Consider the following 24,081-nt stretch of genomic DNA (forward strand, 5'->3'; position numbering starts at 1 on the left):
CTCATGCATATTGACGGTACGGAGGCCGAGATTCATAAATCATTTTGTTGCTTCTGCGAGCATCAAATGATTCAAATTACTTTTAGAAAGCTTTCTTAATAACTTGAACAAGAAAAAGACGCTGACCCTTAGCTTTCAGGGTTTTATAGCCTGGCAGATAGGCTATCCTTGGCGTTTTTATGTTGACCTTGATCTTGATTTTTTTACCTGAGATAACAAGACGGAGGAAGCACGTTCTTCAAATATACAAATCAACAGCACTTACTCTTAGACAGAATCATTTTAATCTAATTTAGACACGCTAAAGTTTAAGATTCGTGGGAAAACGCTTGTGGTGAGCAGACCTCTCTGGCGCCCTCATAAATATTCTCATCAGGACCTCGTCACGTCTCACGGACGCACCGCGAAGAATGCCGTTAGATTTACCGCAAAAATACCCGCAAACATGCATCCGTTATAATTCATCCATCATTCGCTACTTAACACACAGGCTAATAAACATAATTAGCTTAAATCTTACCTCATGTTCAGCAGCATTGGTGGTGTTTACTGGGCGTGGAGGCGCTGCTGTCTTTCTCTGTGGGGATGATGCCCTGCATTCAGTGATGCTGCGCGCTCTGATGTCACGCCTATCTCCCTCCCACTCACACATATGCTTTTCTCCTGTTTCTAATCTGATGTAAAACGAGAATAGTGACAAGAAAAAAAATGCATTTACATGAACGTACAACAAGACTAGCTCTGTTGAGAATTGTCGTTGCAAATCATTGTCATATACAGTGGTGGCTAGTATTATTAGGACACTTGGCATAAGAAGTTTCAGTTTTTAAGGAATCCACAAAGAAACGAAAACGAGAAACGAAAACGAATTTAATATTTACAAAGTCATCATATGCTTTTTCAAGCATGGAACATATAGCCATCACAATAGGGTTTATGTATTTTTCCGTACAAACAATAAACTAGGCCTATACCAGTCACACAATCGTGTTGCTTTAAGGTTGCTTTAAGAAAGCTTTTTGCTGCAAAAGGTGGACCAAGTATTGATATTAATAAAACCATGCAAAACTCACTTCATCTGATTGAAGTAAAATTTGTGCTCTCGTTTCAAATCTCTCATTTAATTTATTATTTTTTAGGAAGCTTTACAATTTTATAATTTGTCTATAAACATTAGCTTAGTCAGTACTTTAGCCAAATCTGGAGCTAATCTAATAACTTACAGAAATGGTTCAAAAATTAGTGGCCCAAATTTGTTATAGAAAAAAATTTAATACAATTTTCAAAAATAGCAATAATCAAGAGAAACAAAAAATGTATAAAATGTTGTTGAAATATTGAAGTTTGTATTTTTTTTGCAATATTTTGCATAAATTTGAATGTGTTACCTTTCAGTTTCTAAAGATGTTCTGTGACTAAAATATTCATTTAATAAATATTTCTGTTTAATAAATCTGTTTTGTTCAAATGCACCAAAAATACATCAGCCACATTCACTGAAAAATAGATAAAAATATTCATTTTCAAAATAGGGTGTACTCAATTATGCTGAGCACTGTATATCGTATGCATTTGTTTGTTTATTTTATCATTTTTATTTTGAGGATCACATTTTTTAATTTTAATTTTATGAATTCCCCAACTATACCCAAAAACGAGTAAAATATTTACCGCCATCATATACCTTCTAAACCATGGAACATAGCCATCATGATTGGGTTCCAAACATCTTCCACTTATGGATGATGGAGGCCACTGTGCTCATTGGAACTTTCAGGGCAGCATAAATACTTTCTGTTACCTTGTCCAGCCTTGTGCCTCGAGACAATCCTGTCTTGGAGGTCTACAAACAATTCCTTTGTCTTCATGCTTGGTTTGTGCTTTGACATGCACTGTCAACCCTGGGACCTTATAGACAGGCATATGTCTTTTTAAATCATGTCCAATCGACTGAATTTACCACAGCTGAACTCCAATTAAGCTGCTGAAACATCTCAAGAATGATCAGTGGAAACAGAATGTACCTGAGCTCAATTTAGAGCTTCACTGCAAAGGCTGTGAATACTTCTGTACATGTGATTTTTCAGGGTTTTTTTTTTTTTTTTATAAATTTTTAGCAATTTCAAAAACTCTTTTTTTCACATTGTCATTATGGGTATTGTGCGTAGAAGTTTGAGGGAATTTAATCCATTTTGGAAAAGGCTGTAACATAAAAATGTGGGAAAAGTGAAGCACTATGGATATTTTCTGATGCACTGTTCATCTGCACTCAAACTGATTCTATTAAAGTTGAGTACAAAGCATTCATTTCATGTGAAATGGTTGTTTTGTTAATACGTCAGAAACCATTGGAGGGAGACAAATACTTGTTCAAAAGGGGTCATCCGGGTACCAAAATCAGCACACCTATGTTAAGGTGTGTCAGGGTGTTTGTTTGTTTTACACACACACACACACACACACACACACACACACACACACACGCACACACGCACGCACGCACGCACGCACGCACGCACGCACGCACGCACGCACGCACGCACTCACACACACACACACACACACACACACACACACACACACACACACACACACACACACACACACACACACACTGTGCAAATGTATATGCTATACAAAAATATTAAATACAAATGTAAAAAATGTAGTTGAAATTTTGTAGGTTTATTTTTAGCAATATTTTGCTTGGATTTAATTGTATTATCTTTCGATTTCTAAATATGTTTGGTGAGTAAAATATTATTTTAATTAATATATCTGTTTAATAAATCAGTTTTGTTTAAATGGTTGAACTACACTGTTTCAATTTACTATGATCTTATATGTGAAGCTGCTTTAACACAATCTACATTGTAAAAGCGCTATACAAATAAAGGTGAATTGAATTGAAAAAATATTTGAATTAAATGCATCAAAGTACATTGCCTATATTCACTGAGAAATGGGTGCTCCAGTTTCCTCTACAGTCCAAAGACATGCGGTACTGGTGAATTGGGTACAGCCTAAATTGTCCATAGTGCATAAATGTGAATGAGTGTGTATGTGCTCCATGTGCTGGATAAGTTGGCGGTTCATTCCGCTGTGGCGACCCCGGATTAATAAAGGGACTAAGCCGAAAAGTAAATGAATAAATAAATACACACACACACACACACACACACACACACACACACACACACACACACTGCTCAGCATAATTAAGCTGTTAAGTTAGGGAATTCATAAAATAAAAATTAAATAAATAATGTAAAACGAGATCCTCACAATAAAAATGATGAAACTATAAAATAAACAAACAAATACATACATACAGTATAGAGTGCTCAGCATAATTGAGTACACCCCATTTTGAAAATGAATATTTTTATTTATTTTTCAGTGACTGGGTAATAAGTTTTGGTGCATTTGACCAAACCAGATTTATTAAACAGAAATATTTATTAAAATGATATTTTAGTCACAGAACATCTTTAGAAACTGAAAGGTAATACATTTAAATTCATGCGAAATATTGCAAAAAAATTGTATTTAATATTTTTCTATAACATAAATTCGGGCTACGATAGTTTTGAACTGTTATTGTAAGTTATTTTATTAGATTAGCTCCAGATTTTGCTTCAGTGCTGACTAATCTAATGTTCATGGACAAATATAATATTGTAAAGCTTCTTATAGAAAATATTAATTTAAAAGAGAGATTTGTGGGGAGTGTTCTCAATATTAAAATTATCATGAGAAGTTGGACGATTTGAATCAGTTTCATGTAAACACATAAAATAAACATTAATAGCATTATTATAATATTAACATTATTTATTATTAACATGGTGGCCAGCATGATTAGGACACTCGGCAGAATGGGGTGTACTTAATTATGCTGATCACTATACAGTTGAAGTCAGAATTATTAGCCCCCCTTTGAATTTGTTTTCTTTGTTATTTTTCTCAAATGATGTTTAATAGAGCAAATACTTTCATAGTATGTCTGATAATATTTTTTTCTTCTGGAGAAAGTCTTATTTGTTTTATTTCGGCTAGAATAAAAGTAGTTTTTAATTTTTTAAAAATCATTTTAGGGTCAAAATTAATAGCCCCTTTAAGGTAAAAAAAATCAGTAGTCTACAGAACAAACCATCATTATACAACAACTTATCTAATTACCCTAACCTGCCTAGTTAACCTAATTATAGTAAAGCCTTTGAATGTCACTTTAAGCAGTATAGAAGTGTCTTGAAAAATATCTAGTCAAATATTATGTACTGTCAACATGGCAAGACTTGATCCTAGAAATCTATATATTTTTTATTTACAATTTAATAACGCACAATCAGTAAATCATACAATCAGATTACATCAGCAGGTGCACGTTGATAAACAATCTCAAAATGGGCTACTCTGTGATGTTCAGCAATGATTTAATCTTATATAATCCATATATTGTCAATCGTGTATGTGGCATTTATATTTGTACATCCTTAAGCACTATTTAAGTTAGCTATATAACCGTATGCAGCCCTCAGGAACTGTGGAATCCAAACAAATTTCATAGCCCTTTTAAAACACGGTGTTTGACCATTTCAGTGCCTTCATCCATCCCGAGCGCACACCCACACAGCACACACAATTATGCAATTGTCTTTTTACAATGTAACATGCCTCCTTTAGTGACGGAGCAATGTTATATGATCAACATGGCGTAGATGGAGGGTAGTTTAACGGTATAGAGCAGGTGGGGTTTTTGTTCTCGTCGTGTAACGGGACACAGGACGCGGGGGTGAGCCGCATATCGCGTGCTTGCGTGCGTCAGAGAGGACGTGGTAGGACAGCTGGAGCGCGCGCGCCCGCTCGCCTGAAGAGCAATAACAGCATTTTTTTCAGCGACATCGCTCGATTTACGCCATGCAAATAACACGCGAAAATGATACGGGTCTGGCACGGCAGAGAATGTAAGATATTCCTTGTGTATCGGATCTCCTAATGCTTCCTATAATTTATGACTAACAAGATTTGGGACGTTGCAACACAGTCGCCAGGTAAGAATACATCGCTTTTCTCTAGCTGTACGTGTTAATTGTATACAGAATGTGAGGTGTTTTGATAAATTTGGCTTTAATGTATGGATCCGCTCATTTCTTTGGAGATGCGCGTCCTTGTAGATTCCCTGTGACGGACCGCAGTAGCATCTTTAGGCGCACAGCGACGTAATGACTTTGAGGAGCCTGTGCATTTTGTTATTCATCGCCTGTGCGTGTGCATGTGTGTGAACATGCTTTAGTCGCGGCGATTATCGGCGTAAAACGAATCTTTCTTTAAAACGCCGCGTAATATAGTGCGCATTAATGTGAATTAAGCCCTTATTTATTTGCGCAAGAACGCGAACGCGACACGTTAAAGGAAATATTTAGCGCGTTTTGTTATCCTCGGCCTCCCATTGCTTCGAAGCGCTTGTTTATTGAGGTTCCGTGGCCTATATGTGCTTTATTACCCAACTGACATGAAAATAATAGTCGTGAATGTTGCCTAATTACAAATCCCCGCAACATAAGGCCAGTTGCTGCAAAAGCCCCTGGAATGAGTGATGCGGGCCATCTCATATCTGCATTCCATTAGAGCTCCGAAGGGCTTAGAATTGAGCTTATAGAGTATAAGAATTGAATTGGTGGGCTGTCGTATTTTTAGACATCACATGTGATAGACGTTTGCACATCTCTTGTAGAAGCAGCTCAGATCACCTCATTTAAAAAAGACATACAGAGCTAAGTACACCCCTCACAAATCTTTTAGAATCAGATTTTTAATAGGAAGCTGTACACTTGTGCATATATTAGTCAGTACTGAAGCCACATTTGGAGCTTATCTAACTAAATAACTTACAATAATGGTCCAAAAACTAGTACACCCAAATTTATATGTTAAAGAAAAATATTAAATACAAATTTTAAAAAGAGGAAAAATCAAGAGAAGCAAAAAAGGTTGTAATTAATTTTTGCAATATTCTGCTTGAATTAAAATGTATTATCTTTCAATTTTTATATATGTTTGTTGACTAAAATATTAATTTTACAAATATAACTGTTTAATAAATATTTTAATTAATATTACATGTTAATATATTATTCTTATCATCTTCAATATTATTTATTATTATTATATTTATACTTTTCAATATTATTATAAATAAAATATTATTTTAATAAATATATCTGCTTAAAAAATCAGTTTTGTTTAAATGCACCAAAATACATTGCCTATATTCACTGAGAAATGAATAAAAATATTTATTTGGTGACTAAAATATCATGTTTGGTGACCAATATATTATTTTAATAAATCTATCTGTTTAATAAATCTTTTTAATATTATATTTTAATATATATTTATTATTATCAATATATTATTATTTATAATTATAATATTTATATTCATTATTATTATTATTATTAAAAGTAAAATAATATTTTTATAAATATATCTGTTTAAAAAATCTTTTTATTAATATTTTAATTAATTTATTATTATCATCATCAATATATTATTATAATATTTATTACTTTTCATTAATATTATAAATAAATTATTATTTTAATTAATATATCTGTTTAGTAAATGTTTAATTAATATTATATATTATTATTATCAATATATTATTATTTATAATTATAATATTTATTTTCATTAATATTATAAGTAAAATAATATTTTAATAAATATATATTTTAAATAAATCTTTTTATTAATATTATATATTAAAATATTATTATTATTAATATATTATTATTTATAACTATAATATTTATTTTCATTAATAATATAAGCCAAATAATATTTTAATAAATATATATTTTTAATCAATCTTTTTATTAATATTATATATTAATATATTAGTATTATCATCATCAATATATTATTATAATTTGTATTACTTTTCATTAATATTGTAAATAAACTATTATTTTAATAAATATATCTGTTTAATAAATATTTTAAATAATATTATATATTAATATATATTATTATTATTATCAACAAGTTATGATTTATAATATTTATTACTTTACATTAATGCTTTAAGTAAAATATAATAATAATAAATGTATCTATTGAATAAATCTGTTTTGTTTAAATGCATCAAAATACATTGCCTATATTAACTGAGAAATGGGTAAAAACATTTATTTGGTGACCAAAATATTATTTTAATAAATATATCTGTTTAATAAATATTTTTATTAATATTATATATTAATATATTATTATCAATATATTATTATTATATTATTTACCTTTCATTAATATTATAATTAAAATATTATTTTAATAAATATATCTGTTTAATAAATTTGTTTTGTTTAAAAGCACCAAAGTACATTGCCTATATTCACTGAGAAATGGATAAAAATATTCATTTCCAAAATGGGGTGTACTCAATTATGCTGAGCACTGTATCAGGAGAAATAGCTGATTAAAATATTAATGAGGAAAAAAAGTCGAACCATAAGTGTGGTTTAGTACATTTTGCCTAAAAAATCTCAACCGATCCGACGTTTTTCTTTCACTATAAATAGTTTCTTTCACCTAAGTGTATGAATAGGCTGCAGTGACGTAAATTAAACCCACTGTTTGCCAGTTGGTTACTACGGTAACTGACAGAAAGATGTCATGCAACATTAGAAATAATAGAAACATTTTTTTTAGCTCTTTCATCAGCATCTCTGATGACATTCTCTCACTCTTGTTTTTGCTCATTTGCTTCATCATTCTATATATGCCCCTGAGGTCTGTTTCCACAGTAACCAGAGAATTCCCAGAGTCCCAAAAACAATGCACAACTGAGATGTCCCGAGGTGGTTCAAGAAGAATCTTTAAAACAGCTTAGGTGTTTAAAGACCTAATGTATCTGACATCATGCAAACTAGTACAAACCACCTCAAACAAGTGAAATCCTGGCATCTCTGTACAGTACAGTACACTACCTGACAAAAGTCTTGCTGCTTATCCAAGTTTTAGAAACAACAAATAATAACTTGACTTCTAGTTGATCACTTTGGATCAGAAGTGGCTTATGTGAAAGACAAAGGCCTCTAGATTACGCTTACTTTACCAAAATGAAATATGATCATGTCTTAATTTTTAATTATTTAATTAGGACAGTAAGGTCTGACTTTGCCAGACAAAAGTCTTGTCATTTAACATAAATAATGTACAGTATAGAATATAAAGTCATGGTGCAGTGGATAAAGAAATATTGTGTATGACTCCCATGAGCTTGGAGGACTGCATCCATCTCTGCAATGACTCAAAAAACTTATTATTAAAGTCATCTGAAATGGCAAAGAAAGTGTTCTTGCAGGACTCCCAGAGTTCATCAAGATTCTTTGGATTCATCTTCAATGCCTTCTCCTTCATCTCACCCCAGACATGCTCAAAAATGTTCATGTCTGGTGACTGGGCTGGCCAATCCTGGCGCACATTGACCTGCTTTGCTTTTAGGAACTTTGATGTGGAGGCTGAAGTATGAGAAGGAGCGCTATCCTGCTGAATAATTTGCCCTCTCCTGTGGTCTGTAATGTAATGGGCGGCACAAAAGTCTTTTGCACACCCCCATACTAATTGTAACCCCAAACCATGATTTTTTCTTCACCAAACTTGACTGATTTTTGTGAGAATCTTGAGTCCATGTGGGTTCCAATGGGTCTTTTGCAGTGTTTGTGATGATTGGGATGCAGTTCAACAGATGATTCATCAGAAAAATCTACCTTCTGACACTTTTCCAAATGATCAAATAGAAGTTATTATTTGTTGCTCTTACAACTGGGATCAACAACAAGACTTTTGGCTCGTAGTGTACTGTAGGTACAAAAATTCCATTCCCAACCAAGATACAGGCTGCAGTTGAAGGGATAGTTTGGTGAAGGGCTTTTACTCCTCGTTCAAATGTTACAAACATGTTTGACTTTTTTTCTTCAGTTGAACACAAAAGAAGGTATTTTGAAAAATGCCGAAAACCTGTAACCATTGACTTCCATAGTATTTGTTTTCCTACAAAGGAAGTTACTATAGTTTACATATTTACTTACTTATTTTGTGTTCAACAGAAGAAAAAAGAAGAAAAAACAAGTGAACGATGAGTAAATGAAGACAGAAAATTCAGTTTCAAAAAACTCATAAAGGTTTGAAATCACTTGAGGGTGAGTAAATCAGGTGATTCAAATGTTTTCACCCGATTGAATGGGCGATATCAGGGGTTATCAGCTGATATGGGCCAGTAGGGGCCTTCTGCGCCTACTGGTAGGTTTAGAAGGCTGCAATCATCCATCCACATGGTTGATCAGCTAGATCACATACGGCTGCAGCCGGAAGTTAACAAGAATTATTTATTAAATTTCACAATAATTGTATTTTATTAACGTCTACCCCTACACTAAACCGAACCATCACAGTAATTCAAAAACAGATCTGGATCTGGAGTCTTCTCTATTAGTATAGCTGATTAACCATGTGGATGGATGATAACAGCCGTCTCAGCCCATATGCCCATTCAATCGAGTCATAACATTTGAAGCGGGTGGTGTAAATAGAGTAAATTAAAGTTTTTGGCAGAACCTTCCCTTTAACCCAGGTAAAAATCACTGTAATTCATAGTTTTGAGTAGCGTAAAGAAAAACGAAGTCAGCAGCAATTTCATAAAAAACGTTTTTTCAGCTAGATTCATTTTTAAAAATGTAAAAGACGATTACTTTCCCAGAGATGAGTTGTGGCAGGAAGGGCATCCGCTGCGTAAAAACTTGCTGGATAAGTTGGTGGTTCATTCCGCTGTGGCAACCCCGGATTAATAAAAGGACTAAGCCGACAAGAAAATGAATGAATGAATAAATAAAAGATGATTACTTGATAGTTGTTCTAATTTTGCGAGAATAGTGGAATCCACAACTTAAAAAGATTCTTGATTTTTTTTTTATCTCTATACTTATGAGTGTTCTACAGTGTTGTATTTCTGTATGGTATATGAGTCTGTCTGTGAGTCTAAAAACAAAGTTGATGAACCAGATTAAAATCTGTTCAAAGATCGTAGGAAAGCCTCTTGAGAAATTATATGACTGTTTGTATTACAAGAACCACACAAGGCTGGCAAGGAACATCATTTTAAACCCCAGTCATGTGTTGAATCATGAATTTATACTATTAAAGTCTAACCGTCGATTTAGAGTCCCAAATTTTAATGAAGTGAAATAAAAAAAGTCTTTTGTACATCAGGCTATTTTAAAACGAATACAATCTGTTTAAAAATATATATTTTTTTGTATTAGTCTTTGTCCCTTTGTAAGGAGTTTTTATCACGCTTTATCATGCTAGAAGCAAGTCTGACAAAAAAGTTTTGTATTGTATTGTATTTAACCAAACAAAAAACAAAAAAGACCAGGCCAATCTTTTTACCTCCATATAAAATCTATCCTACTTCAAGGATTAGTTCAACCTAAATGAAAATTACCTTAATTATTAACCTGATCTTGTGTGGTTTTAAACTTTGAGTGTCTTTCTATTGTAAGAATGTAGAAAGAATGCTGGGGACCAACACTGGAAGTACTTTTGTGTTCAGCAAAAGAAAGAAACTTAGTAAAGGGTGAGTGAAATAGGACAGAATTTACAAACACATGGAACAGGAGACAACTTAAGCTCCATATGCTTTAAAAAAAAAACAATGTTATGGTGGATTGGACAGTTGATGATGTAACTGCTCCATATGCTCACGATAAAGAGATTGTGCATTGCTGTTGGTGCTAATGTACTTTTCATTAGCTATCATTGCAGTTAACTTTCTTGGTGTGAATGTGGCTTAATTGTAATAAGGCACTTCTACATTTAAAAAAAATATGTTGAAACAATGACACTAAAATTAATTCTGTGATTAAAAAGTCATTCTTTTGACTTGACTACTTCATTATTTAATTGTTTAATAATTTGTTAACATTAGAACATTTTTCACATCAAACTTATTTAATTTTTTCTTACTGTAAAAAAGATTGATTTACAAATGTTTATAAGGTAAGTGGTTGCAAACAATTTATATGGGCTGAATCTAAAGAAACATTAAGTTGAGCATTGCTAAATTTAATTTGTTTAAATTCAGCACATATAAATTGTTTGCATTCACTTATCTTTAAAACATTTAGTAAATCCAATGAATTATGTTTTACAGTGTACGCTACCTGACAAAAGTCTTATTGCCCTTTAAGTTTTAACAACAAATAATACCTTGACTTCTAGTTGATCATGTGGTATCAGTAGTGGCTTACGGTATATGAAAGGCAAAGGCCTCTAGATTACGCTTACTTTCCCAAAATAAAATAGGATCATGCCTGATTTTAATTATTTTATTAGGACAGTAAGGTCTGACTTTACATAGACAAAGTATCATCACCTAACAGAAATAATGCACAGTATAGAATATAAAGTCATGGTGAAGGGGAAAAAGAATCAATATTGTGGATGACTCCCATGAGCTTGGACAACTGCAAACATACATCCCTGCAAAGTCATCTGGAATCATCAAGAATCTTTGGATTTGTCTTTAATGCCTCCATCTTATCCCAGACATGCTCAATAATGTTCATATATGGTGACTGGGCTGGCCAATCCTGCAGCACCTTCAGTTGAGGCTGAAGTATGAGAAGGAGTGCTATCCTGCTGAAGAATTTGCCCTCTCCTGTGGTTTGTAATTTAATGGGCAGCACAAATGTCTTGATACCTCAGGTTGCCATCCACTCTGCAGATCTCTCACATGCCCCTATACTGAATGTAACTCCAAACCGTGTCTTTTTCTTCACCAAACTTGACTGATTTCTGTGAGAATCTTGGGTCCGTGCTGGTTCCAATACATCTTCTGCAGTATTTATGACGATTGGGATGCAGTTCAACAGATGATTCATCTGAAAACTTCTGCCACTTTTCCAGATGATCAACTAGAAGTCAATATATTATGTGTTGCTCTTACAACTGGGAGCAACGACAAGACTTTTGTCAGGTGTATGTGGCAACTACAAATACATTATCACAACAACAAAAAACAAACATTCATTTGCTGGTTATCTTGAGCTTTGATCAACTATTTCACACTTTCAAAATCAAGAGCATAAAGTAATACAAAACACACTGCAATATAATGAAGTATTTATCGACAGGCTTTCAAATAATTTACTACAATAAATGGCTGTAATAAATCAAAGATGAAAGTGGTTTAGTTACTACAAACACATGCTCACATACAGTTGAAGTCAGAATTATTAGCCCCCCTGAATTATTAGACCGCTTGTTTATTTTCCCCCCAATTTCTGTTTAACGGAGGGAAGATTTTTTCAACAAATTTTTAAACATAATAGTTTTAATAATAATTAAAAATTATTTTATCTTTGCCATGATGACAGTAAATAATATTTGATTAGATATTGTTCAAGACACTTCTAAACAGCTTAAAGTGACATTTAAAGGCTTAACTAGGTTAACAAGGCAGGTTAGGGTAATTAGGCAAGTTATTGTATAACGAGGGTTTGTTCTGTAGATTATCGAGAAAAAATATAGCTTAAAGGGGCTAATAATTTTGGTGTTTAAAAAATTAAAAAACTGCTTTTATTCTAGCTGAAATAAAACAAATAAGATTTTTTCCAGAAGAAAAAATATTATCAGACATACTGTGAAAATTTCCTTGCCCTGTTGCACACCATTTGGAAAATATTTAAAAAAGAAGAAAAAAATTCGAAGGGGGCTAATAATTCTGACTTCAACTGTATTTCTGATCAATTGTTTATTTGAGTTGTGTTTGTGGAGAGGCTAGAAAAGAACGCCATTGCTATTAGTAATACATAAGGAAAATGATGGAATATGAGATCAGTTCTGAAGGCTTGACTTTGGTATAAAAATAAGCCATCCTTATCGTTTGAACGCTTTCCACTGAGATTGTATTTTATGCTGCCAGCATGCCAAAGAGGAAGTGTTTAGCAAGAGGCTCATCTGCTCTCTGGTCATCTGAGTGATAGTAATCATTACAGCTAATTCAGAAGTACTGCTGAATTTTCCTCTGGGGCTGAAGTAGATGCGCTGCATGACCCACAGAGCATTTTCAAGCTCTTAAAAGCACAGGCGAGCTCTCTGTTAATCAGTGTGCGTTGGTCTGTTCTGTTTACAGATTATAATGTGAAAATGGGATATTTGCATAAATCTCTCTGTTGACGCAAGTGAGGAAACGGCCCCTTTCTTCAAATGCTGCCAGTAAAAATCAGAAAGGTACCAGAAATATCTGGTGTGATCTTGATTTTTCACAGGAGACTGAGTCAAACGGATGCTTCACAGCAAGATAAATGAGTCATTAATAGATGACCTTGATGCTGATGGCACCAGAGACTGTCCTACTCAATTCACAAAGGCACAGAGGCATATACTGTAGAGGCATATTATACATTTCTCCCATGTATCATATGTATATTACATTGCCAAAAGTTTTGGGACACCCCAATCCATCATTGTATTCAGGTGTCACTTCACTTTACTTCCATGGCCACAGATGCACAGTGCATCCGTAAAGTATTCATAGCGCTTCACTTTTTCCACAATTTATTATGTTACAGCCTTATTCTAAAATGGATTAAATGTATTTAATTGCTCAAAATTCTACACACAATACTCCATAATGACAATGTGAAAAAAGAAAAATCACATGTACATCAGTATTCACAGCCTTTGCTCAATACTTTGTTGATGCACCTTTGGCAGCAATTACGCCGCATTCACACGGGGCATCAGCGTCAACGCTTCCCATTCACTTTGAATGGGTGACCTCAGGCGTTGCCGAACTGCATTGTGGATCCGTCGTCGCAGCTTAAGAGGCATTGCTCGCTGCAGAAGTTGGGACTAGCTCAACTTTTCAAGCGCCAACGGAAACATCAGCCAATTAGATCGCTGTATGCAAATACACCAGCTAGACAGTGGCCTATTGGTGACTGAATTTCATTGGCTTACGCTTCTATGATGATCGCTTCAGCCCCAACTTCAGACATGCCTTCAGTCAAGCGTTGACGCTGAAGCCCAGTGTGAACGGGAGGTTACAGCGTCAAGTCTTTTTTAATATGATGCCACAAGCTTGGCACACCTGTCTTTGGGAATTTTTGCCTATTCCTCTTTGCAGTAACTCTCATGCTCTATCAAGTTGGATGGGAAGCGTCAATGTACAGCCATTTTCAGATCTCCCCTGGTTTCTGCAGGTTTTATCAATACTTTGTAAGACCCTTTTAGGACTATTATGAATGAAATTTTAGACTTATACAAAGCTAAACACTAATGATTATTTGTAATGACCTGGTTGGGCCAATGGATTTTTTTTTTTGCTTGCCAAAAAAAATAATAATAAAATAAAATGTAATTATTTCTTAGCGACATACTTAAATGTGTCAAATAAAAAAACTAGTTGCATACACTTTTTTCAACATATTACTTTCTGTTTTTAAAACGATAAGTTTAACAATGTTAAAAGTATATTTGGAGAAAATTGCATAAATAATTTCAAATCTAAATTTGTTGGTCTTTTTTATTTAACCTAATGCATTTCTGTAATGCTGTGCTCACACCAGACATGGAAGGAGGGTCAAGCGCATGTGATTTACATGTTAAGTCAATGCAAATGCGTGAATAAACATCTTGTGGCATGATAGGAGCGAATGGCACAGCGCGAATTGAGGGTTTAGCGCGAATCACTCGAGTTCGAAAATCTGAACTTCAGCGGACATTCGCGCCGCATTAACCAATCAGGAGCTTGCTTTTGTGGGGGCATGATTATGATGTAGCGCCTGTTTGTTGGTGTCCTCCTGCACACACCGACAACAGTTCATCAAACTGGGCTCGGCTCAGTCAAAAGCACCACTGAGAGCCTCCATCATCCAGGTATATTTTCTGGAGGAGTTTACGAGCTTACAGAGCTGGGCGCACCTCTGAAAGCATCTAGTGGACTCAGACACTGCTCCAAATGAATCAATGCTGTTCTTTAGCCTTTATAAAGCATATAAACACAGCTATTCTCTTTATAAAATCCATGTTAGACATTTAGCAACGAAGCTACAGTCACCGGGCAGACAGAAGCCCTGCCCATGACGCAAATCCAGAAACTTAACCTGGATGATGGAAGCATTCAGCAGTGCTTCTGACTGAGCCGAGCCCAGTTTGATATACTGTTGTCGTGTGCAGGATGATTTTCCCCTGGGACACCATTAACAAGCGCTGCGTCATAATCACACCCCCACAAGAGCAAGATTGGTTAATGAGTGTTTCGCACGAAACAAGCGTTAAGCGTGCCAAACGCGCAAAAAGCTCAATTCGCGTCACGCCATTCGCGCAATTTACATCATATGCACCACGCCATTTGCGCGTATCGCGCCACAGGATGCCTATTCGCGCATTTGCATTAACTTGACATGTAAATCACTCACACTTGACGCTCTCTCCGTCTGCTGTGAACACATGAAGCCTTACGTTTCATGCCTGTTTAAAAATATTAATATTCCCCACACTTTTGTAAACAGTTTTTGTATGAATGGAAGATAACATAAAGTGATATATTGCTCTGTTATTATCATTAGGAATAGTGTAATTGTTTTTAGTTTTCCTTCCCTGATTTTATTAAGATGGATTGTTTGTGATTGGATGGATGTCTTTACTTGGACAATGGAAAATTAGGCCTGTTTAAAATGATTTAAGACATACAACACATTATTGCAGTGAATTTAAGACTTTTTAAGGCCTAAATTTTAGTTTTTAAAATTTAAGACTTAAGACATAAGACTTAAGACTTTCTAAGACCCCACGGACACCCTGAAAACAGTGCATGTGGCCTCAGTGGTTAAAATGTAATTTTATGTAGCCATGTTAATACTTTGAGTGTAAAAAAAAAAAAGTATTTTTCAATGCAGCTCATAATTATTCATAGCAATTCATATCTGTTAACGTATATTAGCTTGTGAAATAGTATCCAATCTTTGCATACAATCTGCTTATGCCTCATTATTAGTGATGTTTTGAGGTGGTCCTTTATTCGATTCTAAATACCAGTGCTAACATTTCATTCCATGTTAACAGATTGAAATATATCTTTTTTTTTTTAAATTAGATGAAGCTACCTTCATTCACTCCCTTATTGTTCAATTTTGGTGATCTACGTATGTAAGCTGTATCCATGGTTTCTTGCTTTTAGCTGACAGGAGGCACACCCAGTGTGGTCTTCTTCCGCCGTGGCCCATCTGCTTCTACTTTCAACATGTTGTTGATTTAGTGTCGACCCCATCCTCAACAAGACATTTTTTGGTCAGAGAACTACCACTTATCAAATGTTTTCAATGTTTTTTTTCTGTAAATTGCATTGTGATGCTTGTTTTGAACTTTAGCAGATCATTATGATCATATCTAAATGCTTAAATATATTGAATTACTGCCGAGTGGCTGATTAGATATCCCTACAGACATTTCATTAACATACAGTTTAACAGGTATACCTAATCAAATACTATACTATGTGAATTTCCATCTATTATTATCCTTTCAAACACTCCCCCAATCTGCGAGTGGTCATCAAATCAAATGCTGGCATATCTTTTGTGCTTAATTTAATTGAGCAAATTTCCTTTAATTTGGGGTTAATGTGTGTTATCATGGCACAGACACAAAAGGTACAGAGACACAGAAAGCCAAGCTTGAGCATGGTATTGCGTTGAATGTGTACGCTTAAGGATATAGTTATTTTTTGGTATTGCTTTTGACTATAACAAAAACTAGAACTACTATATATAAATGTATTTAATAGAATAAAAGCAGCTTTTCATTTTTTAACACCATTTTAAGGTAAAAATTATTAGTCCCTTTAAGCTCAATTTTTTTTCCTCGATAGTCTGCAGAACAAACTAACGTTATACAATAACTTGCCTAATTACCCTAACCTGCCTAGTTAACCTAATTAAGCCTTTAAATGTCACTTTAAGCTGTATAGAAGTGTCTTGAAAAATATCTAGTAAAATATTATTTTCTGTCATCATAGCAAAGATAAAATATATTTGTTATTAGAAATAAGCTAATTAAAACTATTATGTTTAGAAAATGTGTGTCTTCTCTCCGTTAAACAGAAATTGGGGCAAAATAAACAAGGGCTAATAATTCAGGGGGGCTAATAATTCTGGAGACTGGAGACTTCAACTTCACTTGTCTCAAACCTGCTTGAGTTTCTTTCTTCTGTTGAACACAAAATAATATATTTTGAATAACACTGGAAAGTGGCAACCATTAGCTATGCTTCCATCCAGAAATACAAATTAACTTTATGCGCAAAACTGGATTATCGCATAAAAGACGTGCGACTAAAACAGCGTTTCCATCCAACGGGTCAAATCGCACAAAATCGTCACTTCCTGATTAACTCGCGCCAAATATCAACAGTAAAACCTGCTGTAAATTTACTGCGGTAGGAGAAGCTGCGTCAATGTTTTCTTCATCTAATAAATGACTTGCGCTTCTGAAGGCAATCCTGACACGTAGTGAATGCGCGGTGGCATTTGAAGGTGTCAGACGCGGCGCACAGGCGCTCTTGATTCTGGAGGTCATTAATAATATAATAACACTAATACTTAAATGGTAAGGCGTTTTAGAATGACCAAAACAACAGTTTAGGTGGTTTACAATGTGCTAAGTCTGCTGGTTGGTCCATTCACACACATTTTCATTATCACATGATCTCATATAACAAAATCACATGACCTTTTTTGATGCGCATACTGGAAAGTATGAAAGTAAAAGTGTTTCCATCGTAGTTTATGCGCATCTTTTCTTATCGAATAAAACGTTTCTCCTACTCATGTTTTTTATTTGCATTTTCAAAATTTATGCGCATCATGGCGTTTCCATTAACCGTTTTTCATGTGCATATCCAAAATTCGCATAAAAATAGGTGGATGGAAACATCGCTAGTGACACACATTCAGTATTAATCCACACAGTGGCAAAAGTTGAGCTATTTTGAAAATTGACCGCACCGTGCGTGTATGAACAGCAGATGGTGGCCATAGTAAAGGCAATGCATTCAGTAATGCGTACCATGCAAAGTCCCTGTCAAAGTCCCACACATAATAGTCTCTGCTGCTCCTCTAATAGAAAACGGCTGACAAATCCAGCGTTGCAGAATAGGTTATTGAATCAAAAATCTAAAAAATTACAGGAACAAACACTGCACTAGGTTGGCTATACAGTTGTGAAAATGTCCTTAAAACCTTTATTCCCTGCAGCCGTATCACTGTCAGTGATCAACATCTTTGCGTCATGTTCAGTCCTGGGATTCTCTACGGGCCAGCGCTCCGCTAGTATCTGAAGGGAAAGCGTGTTCATATTTTCTAGGAAGTGGTACTTTATATTTGGTGATGTACCGTATAGATGTCGATGAATTCAAGCAAAAGATCCGAACTCAACTCGATGCATTAATTCAACTCTGATTTGACTGTTTTGTTAAAGATTCAATAGTTTTAAACACGATGCACTTTCAGATTTATACCTCAGCTGAATGTTTTTATTTACTTGAAGCGGTGTTACACACTGCATGGAAGCTCATTTTTAGAAACCCATAATAGGGGCTCTTTAATATTTCCATATGTTCATGAAACAAATGAATCTATTGGGTTCCTACTGTTTCTAGAATCTCTCATCAATTGAAAACATTCCAAGTATTGTATATGAACTGATAAGTTGTTTTCTCTACATATAAACCAAGTGAAACTTCTTTCCCTTTTCAGATCTCAGGGAATAACTGAGTCTTAAGCAGCAGATACTCCAGCAGATAAACCAGAGCAGCATGCCAGAGCAGAGTAACGATTACCGAGTGGTGGTCTTTGGAGCAGGGGGTGTAGGCAAGAGCTCCCTGGTTCTGCGCTTTGTTAAGGGCACCTTCAGGGACACCTACATCCCAACAGTGGAGGACACGTACCGGCAGGTCATCAGCTGCGACAAGAGCGTATGCACACTGGAGATCACCGACACCACCGGCAGCCACCAGTTCCCGGCTATGCAGCGTCTGTCCATCTCCAAGGGCCATGCCTTCATCCTGGTCTACTCCATCACCAGCAGGCAATCCCTGGAGGAGCTCAAGCCCATCTACCAGCAAGTGCTGGCCATCAAAGGCAACGTGGAGAACATCCCCATCATGCTTGTGGGTAACAAGAGCGATGAGACCCAGCGCGAGGTGGAGACCAAGGAGGGCGAGGCTCAGGCAAACACCTGGAAGTGCGCGTTCATGGAAACATCAGCCAAGACCAACACCAATGTGAAGGAGCTTTTTCAGGAGCTCCTGAATCTGGATAAGAAGCGGGATATGAGTCTGAACATGCGCTCCAGCAAGCAGAGACGGGCAGACAAGCTGAAGGCCAAGTGCAGTGTGATGTAGGAAGCCGCATCTATGGTCGCATCACTCAACTGACTCTTCGAAAATGTACATAAGTCCCTCACTTTAAAGGAAGAGTACGCCCTAAGATAATGGAACTCCTGTCATGATTTGTATGCTGCCGCTTTAAACCTACATGACTTATTTTTCATTTTTCAAAAATTATATTAGCTGTACTCCCATAAACGTTGTTCACAGGACCTGTCAAGTGTATTCCAAATCTCAAAATGGAAAGATCATAACCATATAACTAATTCAGAACGAGTTTGAGAGCTGATTCTTTAAAAAAAAACGATGAAGTTCTTGTATTAACATACTACATTTACTTACAGTGTAGGTACAGATTACAGTAATGTAACCTTCTGGCAGTTTTAGTCATGGACCACATACAGTACTGTGGTTGTTTAGCACCATAACCATTCTTATATTTCATTTTTGTGATTAACCGAAGAAAGCCATGTATGTTTAAGACGAGTAAACCATGACAGAACGTTCATTTTTGGGCTAACTCTCCCTTTAACTCTCCATTCCTCTCAGTCTTAATCAGGTAGTGTGCATCCAATCCGTCAACCGTCTCCCTTCCCCCCCTGTATGTTCTGGCTCCAGAAGTGACTCTGTGTATAAGACTATAAGAGCTGACACATAAAGCAGGGAGGACGTCCCACAATTCTCACACATGCTCTCTTCTCTACAGCTTTCTGTTGACTTTTTACTGAATTCAAGACAGACCAAACCATCAATGTGGCCATTTTTATGTCAGGCAGCTGTGTCTTTAATGGTACAGTGTCGAAACGCTGACGTCTTGAACCGGCTCTACACCGAATTGGATTCTCATCCGAGGAAGTGAACAGGCCCGGGTACAGCTTAAGAGGCGACGCTATCCGCTCTTCCAAATTACATACTACTATAGCAGCACAAAAGCCTACCACAAATCGGAAAACAATTTGGGACGGAGGACATTCTTAGTTAACTGGCTAGCCAGTGATGTAACCTGGTATAACAGAGTAAAGTGCATAATGCATGTCTGATGATATAAACTACCTTCATATTAAATGTGATTGAGATCTTTTCATCGAAAACAGAGCTATACCTTATTGAAGCACAGTGAATAAGTCTTAAATGTGATCATTTCAAAAAGCATTTTTGTTTTGGTGGCAGGGTGGGGGTTTGGGGTGTCGATTGGTGTTTTCTTTTACTCTGGTTTTTCAGGTGTTGATGGCACTCAAAAACCTTAATATATGCATTTCATCATCTAACTGAAAACATATATCCTGTATGTGAAATCTGTGTGTATTATCAGCACTAATGAAAGCCCCTGTACAGCCCCTGTTTTTCTGTCGGTGTCTATGTTTCCTCTGATAATTTAATGCCATTTGCTTTAGCAATACACAATATAAAAGCACTTTTAGAATCTTGAGCACATTCAAAACACAGAGCGTAAACCTTTACGAAAATGTTCTTGTCAAACACTCTGCGTTTACAACTTGACTGCAGATAAAGTGTTTATTCAATAAATATTATGTGAGGGACCAGAAAAATAAAGAAGCACAAACAAAAGGGAACTAATTACTGCTTGTTTTCTTTTGTGGTTTTCAACATCTATGTATAGTATCATGCAGTGGCCTCGGAAGTATTTACAGTGCATCAGGAAAGTATTCATAGCGCTTCACTTTTTCCACATTATTTTATGTTATTCTAAAATGGATTAAATTTCCTCAAAATTTTAGACATAACACCCTAAAATGACAATGTGAAAAAAAGTTTGGTCCCACTTTATATTAAGTGTCTTTAACTACTATGTACTTACATAAAAAAATACAATGTACTTACTGTGTTAATAATGTATTTGAGAACACTTGTGGTGCATTTGAGTTGGGATAGAGGTTGGGTTATGGACAGGTTTGGTGGCATGGGTAGGTTTAAGGGTGGGTTAAAATGTAAGGGATGGTCAACAGTGTATTTACAAATGTAATTACAAAAGTTAATTACAGATGTAATTACATTCATGTATTTAATCAAGCATAAGTACACAGTAAATACATGTATTTACACAATAAGTACATTGTAACAAACTATTAGTTAAGGCCACTTAATATAAAGTGGGACCAAAGGTTTTTTGGAAATAGTTGCAAATTTATTAAAAATGAAAACCTGAAAAATAACATGACAAAAGTATTCACAGCCTGTGCCATGAAGCTCTAAATTAAGCTCAGGTACATTGGCTGTTTCTCAATATGCGTTCTTCAGCGGTCTTGCATCCTCGTGTAACATCATCATCAGCTGATAAGTTCAGTTCTAATACTCAAGGCCGCAAGAACAGAGGACGCATGAAACTTCCCGGATGTGTTCTTGATATCGAGGACGCACCGATGCAGACTTGAGCACCGAACTTGCTTTAGAAGTCCCAGAAGTCATTGCGACTGGAGATGGGAAGCGCAGCATTTAATTTAGATTTATTATTAAAGTTAAGAGATATCACTTATTTACCTCAGGAGTTTCCCTAAATGGCAAGCTAAAAGCTTAATAAAGGAATAAACACATTAAGGGTGTTTGTTTGCTGAAATTCGTATTAAAATCTGTTTTATTTATATTGTGTAACGTACATTTGTAAAGTCTTTATGCAGAGTATATATTAAAAAGGGGAAAAACAATAAATCGTTGTATGAATGCTGTAATGTTTAAATTATTTACCATTAAAAACACGTGACCATCAGGAAGAACGCAGCATCTCATTCCTGAGAGGACGCGTTCTCTGTTCTCGTGGTCTCCCGAATTCGTTCTTCCGAAGACACCAGGCAAGACCGGTCTCCACAAGAACACAAGTCTGTTCTTTGCGTTCTTGGAATTGAGAAACAGCTGTTCTGTTTCCACTGATCATTCTTGATATGTTTCAGCAGCTTAATTGGAGCACACATGTGGTAAATTCAATTGATTGGACATGATTTGAAAAGGCATACACCTATCTTTATAAGGTCCCAGGGTTGACAGTGCATGTCAAAGCACAAACCTAAAGACAGGAATTGTCTACAGACCTACGAGACAGGATTGTCTGGAGGCACGAGGTTAGGGAAGGTTACAGAAAAATTTCTGCTGCTCTGAAAGTTTCAATGAGCACAGTGGCCTCCATCACCCATGATAGGAGGATGCTTGGTACCACCAGGACACTTCCTAAAGCTATGACAGTCATTCAGAAGCACAGAATACTAGCTACATTGTATTGTATTGTATTGTATAGCTGGATTCAGCTTCACTTATTTCTACGCTATCTCACAGCAATTCATAACCTTTTGATTTTGTGGCTATTTCGTATCAACTTGTACAATCTAATTTGTACAATTTAGTACCATTTGCTCATCACCCAATAATGGTTGGGTTTAGGGGTGGGGTCCCATGCCTCCTTTTTAAAATGGTACATTTTCGTACGACTGAACTTGAACGAATTCGTAAGAATTAGCCACTAAACTAGCAAAACGTAAAATACTTAAGTTTTCTTATGAGCTCTGCCTGTACAACCCAGTTTCACTTAGTTTCTGTCAAACTTCATAATTTCTTTAGTTAGATTTACTGAAAATCATGTATTTGTTAGAAGCCACCATTACAGTGAACAGTGTTTGCTTCATTTGGGCTCTTTGGCTCTTTATTTTTCATGCTTGTTCATTTTTGGTTGTTGTAATTGTGGATTGAATCCTTGCACTGGCTATCGGTTGAGGCTTGCATCAAATTCACAGACTTTCACTTATTTCAACAAATCTACGTCCCCACCAAAAGCTTTCAGCCAGAAAGTAAGCGATGACTCTTGGTACTATGAAAAATAGGCTCTAAATCATTTTCCAGAACCTTTTCATTCACTGTTCCTTCCTGATATCATACAGACAGAATCCCTGACAACATCAAAATCAACAAAACCAGATGCTTTCTATTAGTAGCACTAAATGTGAGTACTGTCTCTTTAAGATGAATAGATTTGTCATTATAAATTGCTTGAGATAAAATCCTAATGCCTAAACTAAAGGTAAATGTGTGTTATAGAATGAGAAACCAATTAATCATCAGTTTGTAGTTAGACTCACTGATAGGTGGATTTAAACTCTGATTATGACGGTAATGTGATTTCAAGTTCAGTGTTCATGAACTTGCATGGGGCGTAAAAAATGCTGGGTTCCACACATTCCCTTCATGTCGTCCCAACATAAATCGATTAAGCTAACTTAATGTTTTTTACAATTCTGAGTTAATTGAACACAAAACAATTAAGTAGTTCCTCCCAAAAACACAAGAATTGTGTTGTTTTAGCTCATTTTAAATACTTAATTTGAACAAGCAGCTAAAATATTTTTGAAGTCTTTGCGTGTTTAGCATTTTGAACATATGATTAAAATTTTAAACCCCAGGTATCAAGAATTAACGTAATAATCTTAAAACTAGTGACATGGTTCATAACAGTTGCTCTGTGATTGGATAGCTCTGCTTTAACAAGGCTTTAAAACAGTGTAACACCCGATTCACACAGGGTTTCAGCGTCAACGCTTGATGAAGGACATGTTTAAAGTTGGGGCTTATGCAATCGTCATAGCAGTGTCAGCCAATAAATTTAGTCCGTGATCAGCTAC

At 35.4% G+C, this 24,081-nt stretch overlaps 2 protein-coding genes across 3 annotated transcripts in view; one reads left to right on the top strand and one right to left on the bottom strand.

Annotated features, from left to right (window-relative positions):
* apc2 (APC regulator of WNT signaling pathway 2) overlaps window positions 1-579 on the bottom strand; it is a 49,340-nt gene extending 48,761 nt beyond the window's left edge. For both annotated transcript variants that reach the window (XM_087273131.1, XM_087273128.1), the window contains exon 1: window positions 521-579. The gene's annotated coding sequence lies outside the window, so the exon portion shown is untranslated. The remainder of the gene's footprint in view (window positions 1-520) is intronic.
* Window positions 580-4,903: 4,324 nt separating this feature from the next.
* On the top strand, window positions 4,904-20,796 carry diras1a (DIRAS family, GTP-binding RAS-like 1a). Its single transcript, NM_199831.1, is given in 2 exon segments — window positions 4,904-5,054; window positions 18,828-20,796. A coding segment is annotated over 1 exon segment (588 nt). The 5' UTR covers window positions 4,904-5,054; window positions 18,828-18,886; the 3' UTR covers window positions 19,475-20,796.
* The last annotated feature ends 3,285 nt before the right edge of the window (window positions 20,797-24,081 follow it).

This window comes from Danio rerio, chromosome 11 (assembly GCF_052040795.2).
Source record: "Danio rerio strain M-AB ecotype USA chromosome 11, GRCz13ab, whole genome shotgun sequence".
In the NCBI taxonomy this organism is placed as follows: Eukaryota; Metazoa; Chordata; class Actinopteri; order Cypriniformes; family Danionidae; genus Danio; species Danio rerio.